Here is a 21,152-nt window from a genome sequence, read left to right as displayed (position 1 = left end):
ATAAAAAGTGAGCTGGTTGACCTAGCTGATGTTAGCTTATTCAAAACTAGAAATAACCAAGATAACCTTGATCTGTATGGCAAGGCGTTTTGTCTAAGTCAAATAGCTACAGTAGCTTGCAAATTAAACTAGCTTGGCTAGCTAGCTACCTAAGCGATTCACATGGCTGGCATCTCAAATTAACTTTTTGATTTCCAAGAATGGCAGATAAAGACTTCAGCACAACACTGGCTTACACCCAAAGTCCGAAGGTGTCGAGGAGAACAACTTTTCAGGTAGCTATAAATCCTGCTTGCTCAGCACCCATGACTATATGCCTAACTGCCTATACCCACATGAAAAAATACTATAGTATGCTTTGGTATACATACTATAGTATTCACTGTAGTGTTTTTGCTGTATTTACTGTATACTGTAGTATATATACTGTAGTATTTACAGTTAACTATAGTATAAATAATGTAGTTAACTGTAGTATAGTAAATAATGTAATGTTTTTGCGGATTGTAGTATACTGTAGTATTTACTGTAGTGTTTTTGCTGACGTTACTGTAGTATTTACTATAGTGTTTTTGTTTTATTGTCTTTGACATAGAAGTGGTGGCATTCTCCTTGAGGAAACCTACTGGAGTTGATACGTTTTTAAACATTAACAACTTCATAGTTAAGAACACTATAACAATATGGCAGAAAATGAAACGTATTCTACACGAACCAATATCAGTTCCTAAAAACACAACCTTATGGAACAATCCTTGGATAGCTTTTCAGAATTCACTGATAAATTAGTCCACATGGAAAACTAAAGGCATAGAAACCTTAAATTAGTTGTTAACAGGAAATAAATGTATTTCCATGACAGAATTAAAAAGTAATTTTGGACTGACCAATGTAGATAGTTTCAAATACATGCAACTTAAAAGTTACATATCACGAAATTTCGATTTGAAATCTTTTGGACATCAGAGCAACCTTGAGGGAATCTTATTTGAGTCAGAAAATTATTTTCATATGATAGGGAAGATATACAAAACCTTGCAAAGAACATATCCAACTGACAATGTCCTCGAAAAATATATAAACTATTGGAACCAAGAACTGATGTTGGCACAGAAAGTTGGAGCATAACAAAATTACAGTTAACGAAAATGTACACTTAATCCAGTATAAGCTAATTTATAGAATGTATTATACAAGAAACAATGCTTGACTTGGGATGAAAGAAGTGCAGGAGCTGTCTTTTTCCAAGTCGGTCCATTAGACTATGTTCACCTAAATTCATTCATACTTCTGATTATTCACTGTTAAGGATTTATACACATTTTCCATGACTTCTCCATGACTTTTAACAACATTTTCATGACTATTATTATAGCCTACATGGAAAAAGTAAGCATTATTGACACTAGAAGGCTGCTGTGTCTGATCCCATCCCATTAGCAGTATTTCTGTCTGTGTAAAGCACTTTTGTGGGGAAAAACTCATTCTGATTGGCTGGGCCTGGCTCCCAAGTGGGTGGGCCACCCATGGCTGCGCCCCTGCCCAGTCATGTACAATTGATAGTTTAGGGCCTAATTAATTTATTTCAATTGACTGATTTCCTTGTATTTACATTTTAGTCATTTAGCAGACGCTCTTATCCAGAGCGATTTATATGAGCAATTAGGGTTAAGTGCCTTGCTCAAGGGCACATCGACAGATTTTTCACCTAGTCGGCTCGGGGATTAGAACCAGCGACCATTCGGTTACTGGCACAACGCTCTTAACCACTAAGCTACCTGCCGCCCTAAATTTTATGAACTGTAACTCAACAAAATCTTTGAAATTGTTGCATGTTGCGTTTATATTTTTTACAGTGCCGGTGGAAAGGCGACAACGACACTAATGCTTTAGCCATAGTTAACTAGCGAGAAACTGCTACAAATTATGTTTTGAATTGGCTGTCTAGTTTGTCTGTTGTCTGGCATTATTTTATACCTGCTGCTGAAGTGTCGCGCTCTCTATTCTCTGGCAATGGCCCACTCACAGTGGCACACGCAGCACACACAGACACGCACTGAAGGGTCATTACGCTAATGGCCGATATGTAGATTTTTAAGTGATTGATAATATTTTAAAGTGTGCCTTCATGAATTACATTCATGGAAATTAGTTTCATAATTTTTGTTCCTTTACGGACCCTCATTTGACAATTTGGAACAGCGCATCATGCTCATTCAGGCTGCGCAATCTCGAACAGCCTACTGTCACGCAGATTCACAGACTAGCGGCAAATACATTTGAACAAAACGGAAGCAGGAAATGAATACCCACTCGCCATTGCTATTCAATGCAGATCCCGCCTTCATTCCACTTTGATCAACCGTTTTTGCCTCCGTGTGTGAATCTGGGCCGGCGATAGGCTACTTTGTTTTATAGAGGAGCTGGTATGCAATTCCCCCAAAATTAGAAGTGCCCATACGGCACTCCGGGCAGCGCCGGCACAAGTCAATTGCTGACAAGAGACTAAATTCACAAGTTCTACAGCACAATGGCAGAGTCACGTCTTAAGTGTAAAACTAATAATCCATGCTTTCTGGGAATGCTATAAAGTGGGGGCAGAGCTAGAAAGTTGGCTGTCAGAAATATCACAATGTAAACTTTATTTTAATCAATTTGTCTGCATATTTCAAGACATGGCTTATGGGGGTGTAGTGAGATACCGGATGGGTTGGATGATGCTCTTCTCATCACTCATCTTGAAAAAACCGTATACTAAAAACATGGAAATCAATCCGCCATCATTAACACAATGGAAAAATCGAATTATTTTGTATTTCAATATTGAAAGTACGTGGGCTATGGAGAGAAACAAAATGGTGCAGTTTCAGGCCATGTGGCGGAAAGTGATGCGGCCGCTGGAGATGGGGGATGTGTGCTAGTGAGTCTGGGCAGGGGTGATGTAGTTGATGTTTGTATGATGTTGTCGTTTGTATGTGTATGCTTTGTATTGTTTATAAATTAAAGAACCTACTGGAGAAATACATAACCTGTTGGTAGGTAGAACTGGGATCTAAACAGATAGTTAGGAGCCTAGGCTCTTTTCTATAACCTGTAGGGAACACAATATATGGTCTACACTTGGCATGTATGTAGGTTTCTCACTTATGGGTGGCACAAATTGGGATATGCGGAAGGGGAATGGGCAGGGTAGGCCTTTATGCAAATTGGATACTGTAGTATTTACAATACAAGTGTAGTGTTTTTGCGGACTGTAGTGTTTTTGTGGACATTACTGTAGTATTTACTATAGTATACTACACTTTACTACAGAATTCAGTAGTACGTACGGTAGTATTCTATAGTAAACTGTAGTATTTTTTTTATGTGGGTAAGCCATAGGCTAGAACAAAAATAGCCTACCTTTCATGTAGGTATAGGCCTAGCTTAGTAAACGCAACTCCATTATAGGCCCACATCTCATTGGAGTTGCGATGAGTGTCGGCAGAGTGTACCACCGACTACATCGAGTCGCTATCAGTCGATACTTGTAAAAATGTCCATTATTTAATGCTTACCTTGTACCTATGTTTGTCCGGTTCAACTTTAAGCTTTTCTTTGGGTGCTGAACTAAAAGTAGCATTTTACACAAAAACAATGGATTCCAACTCCAAATGACAACTCTATAACAATCAGGATAAGCACAGGTGCACAGTAAGCATCACAGAATGGATATTTATAAAAGTATCGAGTGGTAGAGCAAGTTTTGAAATCGTAACTTTCCTATTCCATTGGAAAACAGTGGATTACGGGGCGCAATTTGACAGACATCACATGCAAAAACGATGGATATCAGCACACAAAGAAAAGCCCGCAGTTACACAGGACAAACATAGGTTATCATCAAAATAATTTCACAAATGCAAAATATACACTGTTTTTAACCGGCTTTATCAAGTCAACTATTGTCGGACGAGTTGAAAGACGGACCGCTTGTGTGTTTTTTTTGGTCGTCAATCATGATCCGTTGTCAATCATTTGGCAACAGATGACTCCTATTGAAAAAGCGTTGTCTCCATCTGAAATACTCAGACTCAAAATCCCAGTGTGTCGGCGCCCTTAAGGGCCAGCTCGGTCTCGACTCTCTAGTTGGTGGCCAGCCCAAAAAGGTTACAGTTCAAATGGTTGGTGACAAAATAATATGTATACAAAAAACAAAAAGGAGGTAGTGTACTGTATATCTAGGGCTCTATTTTCAGCCGGCGCTAAGGAGACGCAAGTGTCAAACCAACGTTGGTTTTGCAATTTCGTCAATTTCCAGCCCTAACGCCAGGTTCGGCAATTTACCTGTCTAACATCAGCAAGCTTGCACTGAGGTGGGAAGGGTGGTCATATTTGAGGTGTGTCCTTACAAACAAGCGCAAAAGTGACAATTTCATGCAGCGCTAATGGGAAGTTTTAAGACCCACAAAAAGCAGGTCTTAACATAGCGCAGTTGATAATGGCATGGATTTTGAGAGCGGAAGCGCAGCCTATCCAGCCATTGTGCACAGTGCCCATAGAAGGAGAGATGTGCTTTTTGTGCCGGTGAATCTCGTATTTAGAAACAGTCAAAAAAAAAAATTGGTTCCCCCCCATTTTTCTTTTCTTTTGATAAAAAACCAAGCATAGCCTACCCTCCCCTTAATCAAGGCTGGTTTAGCAGCATCACATAGGTACGTCTTTTATCCTGGCCTTAGCCAAAAGTAGCCTATGAATAAAAGGGTTTTAAATGGTCTACTGAGAGTGCTTTGAAATACACTGAGTGTACAAAACATTAAGAACACCTTCCTAATATTGAGTTGCAACCCCCGTTTCTTAGGATGAGCTGGAGGCGGCTGTTTCTGCTAGAGCAAGTAAAAAGAAGACTGACCAATACTCCTATTCAGATGACTTTGATGAAGATGGTGATGAAGATGGTAAGACATTAATCATACTAATGCGTGGCACATACGTCGATCACACTAAATCTAAATCTGAACTTCAGTGATCTTAAATCCCCCCCATTACACTATAATTTCATATTGGCCAGCTACATTTGACATTTGGCAACACTGTTATAAGTTGACCACAAAATTGACTGACAGATGTGTTTGTAATATTTTCCTAGATGTGTTGAAAGAACTTCTCAATTCAAGAAAAAAGAGAATCGATGCCTTCAAGGCGGGAAAGAAGAAAGCCAAGATCAACGACTTCAACCTGTCAGACGACGAGGAGGAAAACGAAAGGCCGAAGAGAGTGTCATTCATGAAGATGCGAAAGGCCACTTCCCCCTTACAAGATTTGGCGACACCTGATCCACACAAAAATGAGCAAACAGACGGCTTCATTGGAGGTAGCAGCGACCAGAAGGATTCGGACTCCTTACCCTCATTGCACTCTAAAAGCCCTCACCAAGACTACACAGAATCCTCGGCGTCACAGAACAGTCAGTTGAAATATCCTCTTTCCCTACCCTCGCAACCAAGTCAAACAGAATCCCCATTACAACCAACTTCGGAGAACAACAGCCATTGGGATTCCCCCTTGCCCCTGCCAGCTAATGGTGGTCTGTTGGAGAGCAAAGAATCGGGGACTGGAGGAGAAGGAAAACCAGCTACTCCACAGCCATTACATAGACTTGTCAGATGTGCATCCTTGACAGGTTACTTTAAATCTCCCTCAATTAATATAGCTTGTTCCTGTCATCAATATGTACAATGTTATGTATGATGTATTTGAGATGGTCATGACACAATTTGTGGGCGACATTGAGTCAACGTTATCTTATTCATGTCAGCTATGATATCTGTTTGAAGCTATAGTCTTAGGAATTATTAGGTATTATTAATAGAGTATTATTTTCGAATCCCTTCCCCATTCAGACAGCGTTGTCGAGAATGAGCCGCCCAGACCCAAACCCAGGCAGAGGGCCCTGAGGGTGAGCAGTCAAACCGAGGCGGAGCCTGTCGCCGTCGACAAGGAAACTCCTCCTAGCAGACCCTCCACCTCCTCTGTATCCATCTCCCTTTCCTCTACTGACCAGGGCGAAATGGCCAGCACCCCTACCACTTCATCCTCTAGCAAAACAACCGGCAGGAGTCATAGTCCACACGTGAGTCACGTAATGTTGTCTTATTGATACTTTGACCTGGGCCAGAAACGTTTGTGCTATCTTGCCATCTCCTATTGTTTTTGTCGTATGGACATTGTTGCTTGGCTTGACTATGACCATACAGTAGGAGTTGGCAAGACAGAAGATCTGGGACCAGGCGAAGACACCATAGAGATAATAATTGTAAAGAAATACAGGTAACTGCCAAAATAAAGGAAACACTTGAGTAAATGAGGGACACAAAGTAGATTGAAAGCAGGTGCTTCCACACAGGTGTGGAATTAACATCCCATCATGCTTAGGGTCATGTATAAAAATGCTGGGCAGGCCCAGTTGCCCATTATTTTGGCTACCATGGCAGGAAGAAGAGATCTCAGTGACTTTGAAAGAGGGGTGATTGTTGGGGCACGTTTGGCAGGAGCTTCAGTGACAAAGACTGCTCAACTTGATGAACCATGGCCGTCTCAGTCACCAGATCTCAACCCATTCGAACACTTATGGGAGATTCTGGAGCGGCGCCTGAAACAGCGTTTTACACCACCATCAACAAAACACCTCGTGATTTACATTTTACATTTACGTCATTTAGCAGACGCTCTTATCCAGAGCGACTTACAAAATGGAATTTATTGTGGAAGAATGGTTCTAGACACTAGTAGAATCTATGCCAAGGCACATTGAAGCTGTTCTGGCGGCTTGTGGTGGCCCAACGACCTAATTAAGACACTGTGTTGGTGTTTCCTTAATTTTGGCATTTACCTGTAGATTATCCAAGACTAGAGACAAAGATGTAGACAATATCTATACTAGTGGTCAATTTCTATGACCCAGCTGCTAGTGCCTTGTCATTCAATGTTCTGTATGTCAGAAAGATTTGGGATAGGTATAAACAATATGGATTATGGAAGTAACTCTACCTTTGCCCGCAGATGGACAGAGTGGGATTTTTGCCATGTTGTTTATACCCGTCTCAATCCTTTCAGATTGCTTAAGGGCACAGGGGGCGAGGAATGGGGTTTTGACCAGGCCGTTCTTTTTCCACTCAGATTTATCCTTATCACATCTGTCACTATCGAAACACATTTGAGGAGAGGTCATAATAATCTGCATCAAATGGATCAGTTAGATAATGTAGACAATGCTGTGATGGTAGTAATAAACAACGGCACCATCGACTATCTGGCCCTTATCACAACCTTTGGATGATGATGATGATACGACTTAACCTCAATGAGAAGAGAACGTTTATTTCTTGAGGGTTGGGAATAACTCAAAACAGCAAAAATACACATTTCTGATTTGCATTCGACAATTAAGTAATATTGTATTGTTGTATTTCCCCACAGGGCCCTGAAGGAGACCACTCCATCTCATCTAAACTCCGCAAGTCATCCTCTTCAGCCGTAGGTTGGCAGTCAGACTCCCTGTACAAATCTACTGACGGCTCCTGGAGTAGAGGTAAGAAGAGCATGGGTGACATTTTCTGCTCGCTAAACAGCACTTAAGTGTGCAAAGAAAAAGAACCGATTAGGTTGGATTCCCAGGCCCAAACATAGTCTCCTCCTGTACTAAAAAGCACGCTCAAGGGAGATTCTCTCATAAGCATGCTTTTTAGTCCAGGCATACAGTGGGGGAAAAAAGTATTTAGTCAGCCACCAATTGTGCAAGTTCTCCCACTTAAAAAGATGAGAGAGGCCTGTAATTTTCATCATAGGTACACGTCAACTATGACAGACAAAATGATGAAAAAAGATCCAGAAAATCACATTGTAGGATTTTTTATGAATTTATTTGCAAATTATGGTGGAAAATAAGTATTTGGTCAATAACAAAAGTTTGTCAATACTTTCTTATATACCCTTTGTTGGCAATGACACAGGTCAAACGTTTTCTGTAAGTCTTCACAAGGTTTTCACACACTGTTGCTGCTATTTTGGCCCATTCCTCCATGCAGATCTCCTCTAGAGCAGTGATGTTTTGGGGCTGTGGCTGGGCAACACAGACTTTCAACTTCCTCCAAAGATTTTCTATGGGGTTGAGATCTGGAGACTGGCTAGGCCACTCCAGGACCTTGAAATGCTTCTTACGAAGCCACTCCTTCGTTGCCCAGGCGGTGTGTTTGGGATCATTGTCATGCTGAAAGACCCAGCCACGTTTCATCTTCAATGCCCTTGCTGATGGAAGGAGGTTTTCACTCAAAATCTCACGATACATGGCCCCATTCATTCTTTCCTTTACACGGATCAGTCGTCCTGGTCCCTTTGCAGAAAAACAGCCCCAAAGCATGATGTTTCCACCCCCAAGCTTCACAGTAGGTATGGTGTTCTTTGGATGCAACTCAGCATTCTTTGTCCTCCAAACACGACAGTTGAGTTTTTACCAAAAAGTTATATTTTGGTTTCATCTGACCATATGACATTCTCCCAATCCTCTTCTGGATCATCCAAATGCACTCTAGCAAACTTCAGACGGGCCTGGACATGTACAGGCTTAAGCAGGGGGACACGTCTGGCACTGCAGGATTTGAGTCCCTGGCGGCGTAGTGTGTTACTGATGGTAGGCTTTGTTACTTTGGTCCCAGCTCTCTGCAGGTCATTCACTAGGTCCCCCCGTGTGGTTCTGGGATTTTTGCTCACTGTTCTTGTGATCATTTTGACCCCACGGGGTGAGATCTTGCGTGGAGCCCCTGATCGAGGGAGATTATCAGTGGTCTTGTATGTCTTCCATTTCCTAATAATTGCTTCCACAGTTGATTTCTTCAAACCAAGCTGCTTACCTATTGCAGATTCAGTCTTCCCAGCCTGGTGCAGGTCTACAATTTTGTTTCTGGTGTCCTTTAACAGCTCTTTGGTCTTGGCCATAGTGGAGTTTGGAGTGTGACTGTTGTTGATAACAAGTTCAAACAGGTGCCATTAATACAGGTAACGAGTGGAGGACAGAGGAGCCTCTTAAAGAAGAAGTTACAGGTCTGTGAGAGCCAGAAATCGTGCTTGTTTGTAGGTGACCAAATACTTATTTTCCACCATAATTTGCAAATAAATTCATTAAAAATCCTACAATGTGATTTTCTGGATATTTTTTTCTCAATTTGTCTGTCATAGTTGACGTGTACCTATGATGAAAATTACAGGCCTCTCTCATCTTTTTAAGTGGGAGAACTTGCACAATTGGTGGCTGACTAAATACTTTTTTTCCCCACTGTAGATTTATTCTGAGTCTGGTTGGAAACTTTCCCCTAGTGTTTACCTCAGAGCCTTCGGAAAGTATTCAGACCCCAAAGACTTGTCCCGAAGCCACTCCTGCGTTGTCTTGGCTGTGTGCTTAGGGTCGTTGTCCTGTTTGAACCTTCGCCCCAGTCTGAGGTCCTGAGCGCTCTGGAGCAGGTTTTCATCAATGATCTCTCTGTACTTTGCTCTGTTCATCTTTGCCTCGATCCTGACTAGTCTCCCAGTACCTGCCGCTGAAAAACATCCCCACAGCATGATGCTGCCACCACCATGCATCACCGTAGGGATGGTGCCAGGTTACCTCCAGACGTGATGCTTGGCATTCAGGCCAAAGAGTTGAATCTTGGTTTCATCAGACCAGAGAGTCTTGTTTCTCATGGTCTGAGAGTCTTTAGGTGCCTTTTGGCAAACTCCAAGCGGGCTGTCATGTGCCTTTTACTGAGGAGTGGTTTCTGTCTGGCCACTCTACCATAAAGGCCTGGTTGGTGGAGTGCTGCAGAGATGGTTGTCCTTCTGGAAGGTTCTCCCATCTCCACAGAGGAACTCTGGATCTCTGTCAGAGTGACCATCGGGTTCTCGGTCACCTCCCTGACTCCCGATTGCTCAGTTTGGTCGGGCGGCCAGCTCTAGGAAGTCTTGGTGGTTCCAAACTTCTTCCATTTAAGAATGATGAGGCCACTGTGTTCTTGGGGACCTTCAATGCTTCAGACATTTTTTGGTACCCTTCCCCAGATCTGTGCCTCGACACAATCCTGTCTCGGAGCTCTACGGACAATTCCTTCAACCTCATGGCATGATTTTTGCTCTGACATACACTGTCAACTGTGGGACTAAATTGTTTCAAGAAGGACAACATGGACAACATCCAACACATTCTAAAAACGGTATTTCTTTTTACAGATGGACATATTTCAGAAGACAGCAAGGCAAAGGATGGAAAATACTCCACATCGTTTGAAGAATATCAAGTAAGTCATCTACTACTGTTTTAATTTGTTTTATTTTGTTATTGATGATGCCATTATTTGATTTTACTAAGAAATCAGATATTTTTGTGTTGCCTATCGTATACCTGAAGTATTAGCCTCACCCCACTTTGTAATCATTTTGGAAAATAAACCGTACTCACCAGTTTAAAATTACATCCAACCACATAGTTGCATGTTTCATTAAAGGCTCCATCTAGTAAAAATCATGCTATTTTTATAGACTGCATTGAGGGACATTTTAACCTAAAACTAAACTGAGCTATAACATTCTCTTTCCTAAAACTCCTCACCACACTGTTTTAGCGAGTGGGATTTACAAAAAATTTAGAGATTCGAAAACGTATTGAGAGTGCACGATTGTGATAAGGGCCGGAGTTTTCCTTTCTAAAATCTAGGAAAATGTAAGTGATTCATGCTTCTTCGTCTTCTCAGGATGATTCAGAGGATCACCCAGATCATATAAGCAGACTCAGCCATGTGACTGAGAAATCTATCGACACCAGGTAAACACCATATTTGATTTCTCTCTATATTTATCTAAATCTTGCAGGGAAGTCCTTCCTTTACTATTTACTCATTGCCTCAAACTATATTATACTTTGCAAAATATAGGATAGTAGTATGCTTAATGCCCAGAAAATCTTCCATTATTGGTAGTCTAATAGCTACTATGCAGTACTGCAACATGCTATTTTCAAATACTATGACAGGGTATGACATTGTTTGAAACGTAACTACGAGTAATGCATGGGGATCATTTTCATTTCTGGTAAACCTTGGTCATTAAGATTTTCTTTTTATTTCCCTAGGCCCTCAAGTTCTCTGACAAAAAGCTCCCGAAAGTCACAGAGTGTGTGTTCGTACACAGCAGAGTCCAAATACTTGGGGTCGCTGAAAGTTCTGGATCGTAAAGTGCAGCTAAAGGAAGCAGAGCCCGAAGCTGCAGATTCTCTTAGGGCGGCCATATACCAGGTATGGGCAGGATTTGATTGGATGACTTTGTAGAAGACTTTGTAGATATGCATGATTGTGGCCTGGCATTTTCCCTGACCATGTGACCTGAGCAGAAAACCTTTGGGCCCTATGCTGAATATGAGAAAGTTTAAATCGTATATTTTGTGTCTCCGTTGTGATTATTCATTTATGATCTATCTACCTTACCTCATCACTGTATATCATTATCTATATGTTGGTATATACATCTAAAAACGTGTCAAATGTGACTGTTTATCTTAGTTTGACGAGGTGTACCATTTTCACCACATTTCATTTTTTTTGTTTTCTGAAAATAACAGGAATGGCTGAAAAAGAAAAGGGAGAAGTTCCAAGAGACAATGCAAATAAAGAAACGGGAACAAACGTTGAAGGAAGAGAAGAGGAAAAAGGTAAGGATGCAAATGTTGGCACTGCATCTTAAAAGTAGATTTTCTGTTTAAAATGAACAATTGTGTCAATTTATTTACAGAATCATATTTCTATAATCTATTTATAGATTTGTAAAAAAATATTCAGATAGTTGAATGGACACTATTGAGATCATTCATTTTAAGAATTACCTTTCCACCCAAGTTATGCATTATGCATAACTTAAACTACGAATGCAGCCATTTTAGGTCCTGTAGTTCTTCAGAGCACCTCATGTATTAATAGTAAACGATACAAGAAGAAAACAGCAAATCATCAAATAACACATTATTGCCTCTGTGTCCACAGGATGAGCAAGCTAAGATTGACGACGCCAAGGCCTCTTATGAGGCTTGGAAAGAAAAGAAAACAGAAGTAATCAAAGCAAAAGTCAAAGAAAAGCAAGACGTGATCAAAAAGAAGCAAAGAGAAATTTATGAACAAGAAGAGAAAAAGGAATCAGCTAAAAAGGTTAGCACAGAATATACACTGAGTGCACAAAACATTAACTCAATATTAGGAAGTGTATTTCACACATTACATATGACCGACTAATGATGATGCAGGTGAAGTACGCATCACGGTCTGTCATGACCTCAAGAGTAGATTTAAAGTTCTTATTGTACAAAGCTGTAGATGTTGTACAGTGTTTTATTGATTTAGATTTTATTTTAAAGGTCCAATGCAGCCATTTTTATCTCGATATAAAATCATTTCTGGGTAACAATTAAGTACCCAGGTCAAAAAGAAACCAAAATAGCTTCTTATCAAATAGCGATTTCTCAAGCAAGAATTTTGCTAGGACTGTCTGGGAGTGGTTTGAGTGGGGAGGGTAAAGCTGAAAACGAACTGTTATTGGCAGAGAGGTTTGGAACTCTTTCTTATTGGTCTATTAACTAATTTACCGAATGGTGATGTCACCAGGTAGGCCAAAACTCCATCCCACCAAAACAGTCTGAAATTTCAGGCAGTCTTTTCAATCAGCTCTTAGACTAAAAGGGCATTATCATTTTCACAATTCCACAGAATTATTTCAACCTGGTAGTGTGGAAATATACACTGCTCAAAAAAATTAAGGGAACACTTAAACAACACAATGTAACTCCAAGTCAATCACACTTCTGTGAAATCAAACTGTCTACTTAGGAAGCAACACTGATTGACAATACATTTCACATGCTGTTGTGCAAATGGAATAGACAACAGGTGGAAATTATAGGCAATTAGCAAGACACCCCCAATAAAGGACTGATTTTGCAGGTGGTGACCACAGACCACTTCTCAGTTCCTATGCTTCCTGGCTGATGTTTTGGTCACTTTTGAATGCTGGCGGTGCTTTCACTCTAGTGGTAGCATGAGACGGAGTCTACAACCCACACAAGTGGCTCAGGTAGTGCAGCTCATCCAGGATGGCACATCAATGCGAGCTGTGGCAAGAAGGTTTGCTGTGTCTGTCAGCGTAGTGTCCAGAGCATGGAGGCGCTACCAGGAGACAGGCCAATACATCAGGAGACGTGGAGGAGGCCGTAGGAGGGCAACAACCCAGCAGCAGGACTGCTACCTCTGCCTTTGTGCAAGGAGGAGCAGGAGGAGCACTGCCAGAGCCCTGCAAAATGACCTCCAGCAGGCCACAAATGTGCATGTGTCTGCTCAAACGGTCAGAAACAGACTCCATGAGGGTGGTATGAGGGCCCGACGTCCACAGGTGGGGGTTGTGCTTACAGCCCAACACTGTGCAGGACGTTTGGCATTTGCCAGAGAACACCAAGGTTGGCAAATTCGCCACTGGCGCCCTGTGCTCTTCACAGATGAAAGCAGGTTCACACTGAGCACGTGACAGACGTGACAGAGTCTGGAGATGCCGTGGAGAACGTTCTGCTGCCTGCAACATCCTCCAGCATGACAGGTTTGGCGGTGGGTCAGTCATGGTGTGGGGTAGCATTTCTTTGGGGGGCCGCACAGCCCTCCATGTGCGCGCCAGAGGTAGCCTGACTGCCATTAGGTACCGAGATGAGATCATATGCTGGTGCGGTTGGCCCTGGGTTCCTCCTAATGCAAGACAATGCTAGACCTCATGTGGCTGGAGTGTGTCAGCAGTTCCTGCAAGAGGAAGGCATTGATGCTATGGACTGGCCCGCCCGTTCCCCAGACCTGAATCCAATCGAGCACATCTGGGACATCATGTCTCGCTCCATCCACCAACGCCACGTTGCACCACAGGAGTTGGCGGATGCTTTAGTCCAGGTCTGGGAGGAGATCCCTCAGGAGACCATCCGCCACCTCATCAGGAGCATGCCCAGGCGTTGTAGGGAGGTCATACAGGCATGTGGAGGCCACAGACACTACTGAGCCTCATTTTGACTTGTTTTAAGGACATTACATCAAAGTTGGATCAGCCTGTAGTGTGGTTTTCCACTTTAATTTTGAGGGTGACTCCAAATCCAGACCTCCATGGGTTGATAAATTTGATTTCCATTGATAATTTTTGTGTGATTTTGTTGTCAGCACATTCAACTATATAAAGAAAAAAGTATTTAATAAGAATATTTCATTCATTCAGATCTAGGATGTGTTATTTTAGTGTTCCCTTAATTTTTTTGAGCAGTGTATATAAAACACAGTAAAATTACGTTTTTGACTGCGCTGGGCCTTTAAGTAGTTAATAAGCTTCACAGAATATATCTAAACTCTCAAACATTATCTGCATTTATTAATATCTATATGAATGTATGTCCTTGCAGGTTTTTGTAAAGTGGAAGCAGGGGCATGATGAACTTCTCAAAGAGAAATACAGGAAACAGAAGGAGGTTGAAAATAAACTAAAACAGAAGAAAGAAGAGAAGGAAGAGGAGAGAAAGAGAGATTCCATGTCTGCCATTTCTAATTGGTGAGAGCATCAAAGATGGTCCTTGGTGGCTCAATTGGTTAAAGCGTGGCACTAGCAACGTCAAGGTCGTGGGTTCAATTCCTGCAGGGATCACATACATATATTAAAATGTATGCAGACACTACTGTAAGTCACCTTGGGTAAATGTGTCTGCTAAGTGGCATATTCTTTTTCAAACATCAGTGGGATAACTTTTTTGAAGTAACAAGCTTTGATGAAAGCTCTTTAAAATCAGATAGAAATGTATTGGTCAGTTACACTAGAGGACATGTTACAGTATTGGCATAGATACAGGATATGATTGAAATAAAAACGATACAATTGCCTTTTTTCTTCCCCTGGAAATTACATAGGAATGAAAGGAAGAAGGATGTTGTCCATGAAAAAGTGAAAACGGAGCGTCGGAAAGAGAAGATCAAAGAGGAGGAGGAGAGATACGAAAAAGAAGAGAAGGATAGGATGGCCTTGGAGATGTATGAAAAATGGCTGGTATGTATGCACACAGACCACATTTAAGTAGCTTTATAGTCTCAGTCGGTATTCACGTAATAATAAGGAATTCCCATTGACCACGCCCACAAATTGGGGGAAAACAACATTCTTTCCTATTGACCCCCATTGTAAAAGAGGCAACTTTGTCGTCTATTTTTTTGTTATACAGAAATAGCAAATACAATTTTATTGGTTACATACGCATATTTAGCAGATGTTATTGCGGGTGTAGCGAAATGCTTGTGTTCCTAGTTCCAACAGTGCAGTAGTATCTAACAATTCACAACAATGCACACAAATCTAAAAGTAAAATAATGGAATTAAGAAATATATAAATATTGGGACGAGCAATGTTGGAGTGTCATTGACCAAAATACAGTAGAATACAGTATACAGTGCATTCGGAAAGCATTCAGACCCCTTGACTTTTTCCACATTTTGTTACGTCACAGCCTTTTTTTCTGAAATTGATATACAGTACCAGTCAAAAGTTTGGACACACCTACTCATTCAAGGGTTTTTCTTTATTTTTACTATTTTCTACATTGTAGAATAATAGTGAATACATAAAAACTATGAAATAACACATATGGAATCATGTAGTAACCAAAAAAGTGTTAAACAAATCAAAATATATTTTATATTTGAAATTCTTCAAATAGCCACTCTTTGCCTTGATGACAGCTCAACCAGCTTCACCTGGAATGCTTTTCCAACAGTCTTGAAGGAGTTCCCACATATGCTAAGCACTTGTTGGCTGCTTTTTCTTCACTCTGCCGTCCGACTCATCCCAAACCATCTCAATTGGGTTGAGTTCAGGGGATTGTGGAGGCCAGGTCATCTGATGCAGCACTCCATCTCTCTCCTTCTTGGTAAAATAGCCCTTACACAGCCTGGAGGTGTGTTGGGTCATTGTCCTGTTGAAAAACAAATTATATAAATCTACACACAATATCCCATAATGACAAAGCAAAAACAGGTTTTTAGAAATGTTTGCAAATTTATAATTAAAAAAATAAATAACAGAAATCACATTTACATAGGTATTCAGACACTTTACTCAGTACTTTGTTGAAGCACCTTTGGTAGCGATTACAGCTTTGAGTCTTCTTGGGTATGACGCTACAAGCTTGGCACACCTGTATTTGGGGAGTTTCTTCCATTCTTCTCTGCAGATCCTCTCAAGCTCTGTCAGGTTGGATGGGTAGTTTGGCTGCACAGCTATTTTCAGGTCTCCCCAGAGATGTTTGATCGGGTTCAAGTCCGGGCTCTGGCTGGGCCACTCAAGGACATTCAGAGACTTTTCCCGAAGCCACTCCTGCGTTGTCTTGGCTGTGTGCTTAGGGTCGTTGTCCTGTCTTTTTTATTTTTTTTATACATTTCCTAAAATTTCTAAAAACCTGTTTTCACTTAGTCATTATGAGGTATTCTGTGTAGATTGATGAGGAAAAAATATATTTAATCCGTTTTTGAGTAAGGCTGTAACATAACAAAATGTGGAAAACGTCAAGGGGTCTGAATACTTTCCGAATGCACTGTATACATATTAAATGAGTAAAACAGTATGTAAACATTATTAAAGTGACCAGTGATTCCATGTCTATGTACATAGGGCAGCAGCCTCTAAGGTGCAGGGTTGAGTAACCGGGTGGTAGCCGGCTAGTGATGGCTATTTTAACAGTCTGATGGCCTTGAGATAGAAGCTGTTTTTCAGGCTCTCGGTCCCAGCTTTGATGCACCTGTACTGACCTCGCCTTCTGGATGATAGTGGGGTGAACAGGCCGTGGCTCAGGTGGTTGTCCTTGATGATCTTTTTGGCCTTCCTGTGACATCGGGTGCTGTAGGTGTCCTGGAGGGCAGGCAGTGTGCCCCCGGTGATGCGTTGGGCAGACGGCACCACCCTCTGGAGAGCTAAGCAGTTGCAGGTGGTGCAGTTGCCGTACCAGGTGGTGATACAGCCCGACAGGATGCTCTCAATTGTGCATCTGTAAAGGTTTGTGATGGTTTTAGGGGCCAATCTGAATTTCTTCAGCCTCCTGTGGTTGAAGAGGCGCTGTTGCACCTTCTTCACCACACTGTCTGGTTAGGGTGGACCATTTCAGATTTCAATGATGTGTACGCAGAGGAACTTGAAGCTCTTCACCTTCTCTACTGCGGTCCCGTTGATGTGGATAGGGGCGTGCTCCCTCTGCTGTCGCCTGAAGTCCACGATCAGCTCCTTTGTTTTGTTGAGGGAGAGGTTATTTTCCTGGCACTACCCCGTCAGGGCCCTCAACTCCTCCCTGTAGGCTGTCTCGTCATTGTTGGTAATCAGGCCTACTACTGTTGCGTAGTCTGCAATCTTGATGATTGAGTTGGAGGCGTGTGTGGCCATGCAGTCATGGGTGAACAGGGAGTACAGGAGGGGGCTGAGCACGCACCCTTGTGGGGCCCCTGTGTTGAGGATCAGCATAGTGGAGGTGTTGCTTCCTACCTTCACCACCTGGGGGCGGCCCTTCAGGAAGTCCAGGACCCAGTTGCACAGGGCGGGGTTCAGACCCAGGGTCCCGAGCTTAATGATGAGCTTGGCAGGTACTATGGTGTTGAAGGCTGAGCAATAGTCAATGAAAAGCATTCTTACATACAGTGAGGGAAAAAAGTATTTGATCCCCTGCTGATTTTGTACATTTGCCCACTGACGAAGACATGATCAGTCTATACTTTTAATGTTAGGTTTATTTGAACAGTGAGAGACAGAATAACAACAAAAAAATCCAGAAAAACGCATGTCAAAAATGTTATAAATTGATTTGCATTTTAATGAGGGAAATAAGTATTTGACCCCTCTGCAAAACATGACTTAGTACTTGGTGGCAAAACCCTTGTTGGCAATCACAGAGGTCAGACGTTTCTTGTAGTTGGCCACCAGGTTTGCACACATCTCAGGAGGGACTTTGTCCCACTCCTCTTTGCAGATCTTCTCCAAGTCATTAAGGTTTCGAGGCTGACGTTTGGCAACTCGAACATTCAGTTCCCTCCACAGATTTTCTATGGGATTAAGGTCTGGAGACTGGCTAGGCCACTCCAGGACCTTAATGTGCTTCTTTCTGAGCCACTCATTTATTGCCTTGGCCGTGTGTTTTGGGTCATTGTCATGCTGGAATACCCATCCACGACCCATTTTCAATGCCCTGGCTGAGGGAAGGAGGTTCTCACCCAAGATTTGACGGTTCATGGCCCCGTCCATCGTCCCTTTGATGCGGTGAAGTTGTCCTGTCCCCTTAGCAGAAAAACACCCCCAAAGCATAATGTTTCCACCTCCATGTTTGACGGTGGGGATGGTGTTCTTGGGGTCATAGGCAGCATTCCTCCTCCTCCAAACACGGCGAGTTGAGTTGATGCCAAAGAGCTCGATTTTGGTCTCATCTGACCACAACACTTTCACCCAGTTCTCCTCTGAATCAGATGTTCATTGGCAAACTTCAGACGGCATGTATACGTGCTTTCTTGAGCAGGGGGACCTTGCGAGCGCTGCAGGATTTCAGTCCTTCACGGCGTAGTGTGTTACCAATTGTTTTCTTGGTGACTATGGTCCCAGCTGCCTTGAGATCATTGACAAGATCCTCCTGTGTAGTTCTGGGCTGATTCCTCACTGTTCTCATGATCATTGCAACTCCACGAGGTGAGATCTTGCATGGAGCCCCAGTCCGAGGGAGATTGACAGTTATTTTGTGTTTCTTCCATTTGCGAATAATCGCACCAACTGTTGCCAAGCTGCTTGGCGATGTTTTTGTAGCCCATTCCAGCCTTGTGTAGGTCTACAATCTTGTCCCTGACATCCTTGGAGAGCTCTTTGGTCTTGGCCATGGTGGAGAGTTTGGAATCTGATTGATTGATTGCTTCTGTGGACAGGTGTCTTTTATACAGGTAACAAACTGAGATTAGGAGCACTCCCTTTAAGAGTGTGCTCCTAATCTCAGCTCGTTACCTGTATAAAAGACACCTGGGAGCCAGAAATCTTTCTGATTGAGAGGGGATCAAATACTTATCTCCCTCATTAAAATGCAAATCAATTTATAAAATTTTTGACATGCGTTTTTCTGGAATTTTTTTGTTAATATTCTGTCTCTCACTGTTCAAATAAACCTACCATTAAAATTATAGACTGATCATTTCTTTGTCAGTGGAGAAACGTACAAAATCAGCAGTGGATCAAATACTTTTTTCCCTCACTGTAGGTATTCCTCTTGTCCAGATGGGATAGGGCAGTGTGCGGTGCGATGGCGATTGCATCGTCTGTGGATCTATTGGGAGGTTTGCAAATTGAAGTGGGTCTAGGGTGTCAGGTAAGGTGGAGGTGATATGATACTTAACTAGCCTCTCAAAGCACTTCATGATGACAGAAGTGAGTGCTTCAGGGCGATAGTCATTTAGTTCAGTTACCTTTGCTTTCTTGGGTACAGGAACAATGGTGGACATCTTGAAGCAAGTGGGGACAGCAGACTGGGATAGGGAGAGATTTTGTAGGGATGCTAGGCTATTCTGTGTAGGGACGCAGAGTTCAAGTAGGCTACACGTAACTATGTGTGTGGAAAACATTTAATCACAGGTAAGACGTTTAACTGTCCGTTTGTAACTCTTCTCACTACTTCTAGCTCTATAGTCCGTTTGTTTGTGCTGTTGGTCTTGGCTAGCTTAATGTTCCGTTCGGTAGCTAGCTAGCACTCACTCAGGTGTCTTTTAGTGTCGTCATGAAACGGGGAAGCCCTACAATATTACGTTTTTCTAAGTAGTGAGAATGCTAGGGAGCAGGCAATGTTGAAAAGTACTTTTCTTAAATGTAGTTTTGTAATTGACTAAAACAAGCAGACAACAAGAATACTGCGTTTGAAAAAGGTCAACTTTTTGCTGTGAGCCAATGGTAAACATAGGTTGTTTTCCCCACAGGCGGGCAGGGTCGCGCTACGTTTTTTTAATCCATTCTTGGATTATATATTCTACATTTTGTATATTTTTTTTACAAATTAAAGTCACTTTCTGAATTTACTGACTTCAATTTGAATTGAACCCAACCCTGCCATGTTGAAAATTACATTTTCTGCCAATTGAGGTACTATGTTGTCTGCAATTCTCCTACAGAGAAGGAAAGAACGCCAACAGACAAGACAGAGGAAGGAGAGACTGATAGAAGCTATTCTGCAAGACGATCCACCTCCCCCTTGGAGTCCACCCAGTAAAACTGTGCCCTTTGGAAAATAATCCCTGCACAGCCTATGGATTTATATCGCTGACCCTATTCATATTTAGATTGTTGTATGTTTTTATCATGACTGAAATTGTGTTATTTATGAAATTGTACAAAATTCTATAGAATGATTTTTGGAATTCTGTCTACTTTGTGGTTTTATTGGGTTTTCTGGATTGAAATGTAATCTTGCATGACACATTTCTTCATGACTTCATGGAGAAACAACACAACCATACATACTGTATATGTATGTACAGTACATACTTTTGTATATATAGTGTATGTGGACACCCCTTCAAATAAGTGGATTTGGCTAACAGGTGTATAAAATCAAGCACACCGCCATGCAATCTCCATAGACAAACATTGGCAGTAGAATGGCCTTACTGAAGATACTCTGACTTTCAACATGGCACTGTCATTGGATGTCACCTTTCCAACAAGTCAGTTCTTCAAATTTCTGCCCTGCTAAAGCTGCCCTGTCAACTGTAAGTGCTGTTATTGTGAAGTGGAAATGTCAAGCAGCAACAACAGCTCAGCTGCAAAGTGGTAGGCCACAGAAGCTCACAGAACGGTCCCGCCGAGTGCTGAAGCACGTCTTTCCTCGGTTGCAACACTCACTATCGAGTTCCAAACTGCCCTGGAAGCAACATCAGCACAATCATTGTTCGTCGGGAGCTTCATGAAATGGGTTTCCATGGCCGAGTTCCAGGAAATCTTAACGCTACAGCATACAATAACATTCTAGACGATTCTGTGCTTCCAACTTTGTTGCAACAGTTTGGGGAAGGCCCTTTCCTGTTTTAGCATGACA

At 42.0% G+C, this 21,152-nt stretch overlaps 1 protein-coding gene across 1 annotated transcript; it reads left to right on the top strand.

The window, feature by feature from the left end:
• Nucleotides 1-200: 200 nt before the first annotated feature.
• map9 (microtubule-associated protein 9) lies at nucleotides 201-20,473 on the top strand (the record flags this gene model as incomplete). The annotated part of the gene is made up of 13 exons (XM_084155223.1): nucleotides 201-275; nucleotides 4,841-4,937; nucleotides 5,129-5,662; nucleotides 5,883-6,112; nucleotides 7,459-7,570; nucleotides 10,240-10,307; nucleotides 10,761-10,831; nucleotides 11,138-11,300; nucleotides 11,624-11,713; nucleotides 12,042-12,203; nucleotides 14,474-14,619; nucleotides 14,973-15,108; nucleotides 20,230-20,473. The coding sequence occupies 13 exons, from the start codon at nucleotides 201-203 to the stop codon at nucleotides 20,347-20,349; spliced, it is 2,004 nt and encodes a 667-aa protein (XP_084011349.1). The 3' UTR covers nucleotides 20,350-20,473.
• Nucleotides 20,474-21,152: the final 679 nt, after the last annotated feature.

This window comes from Coregonus lavaretus, assembly GCF_964263955.1.
Source record: "Coregonus lavaretus genome assembly, chromosome: 38".
NCBI lineage: Eukaryota > Metazoa > Chordata > Actinopteri > Salmoniformes > Salmonidae > Coregonus > Coregonus lavaretus.
Note: the sequence above shows the minus strand (reverse complement) of the source record. Positions and strands in the feature narration are given on the sequence as shown.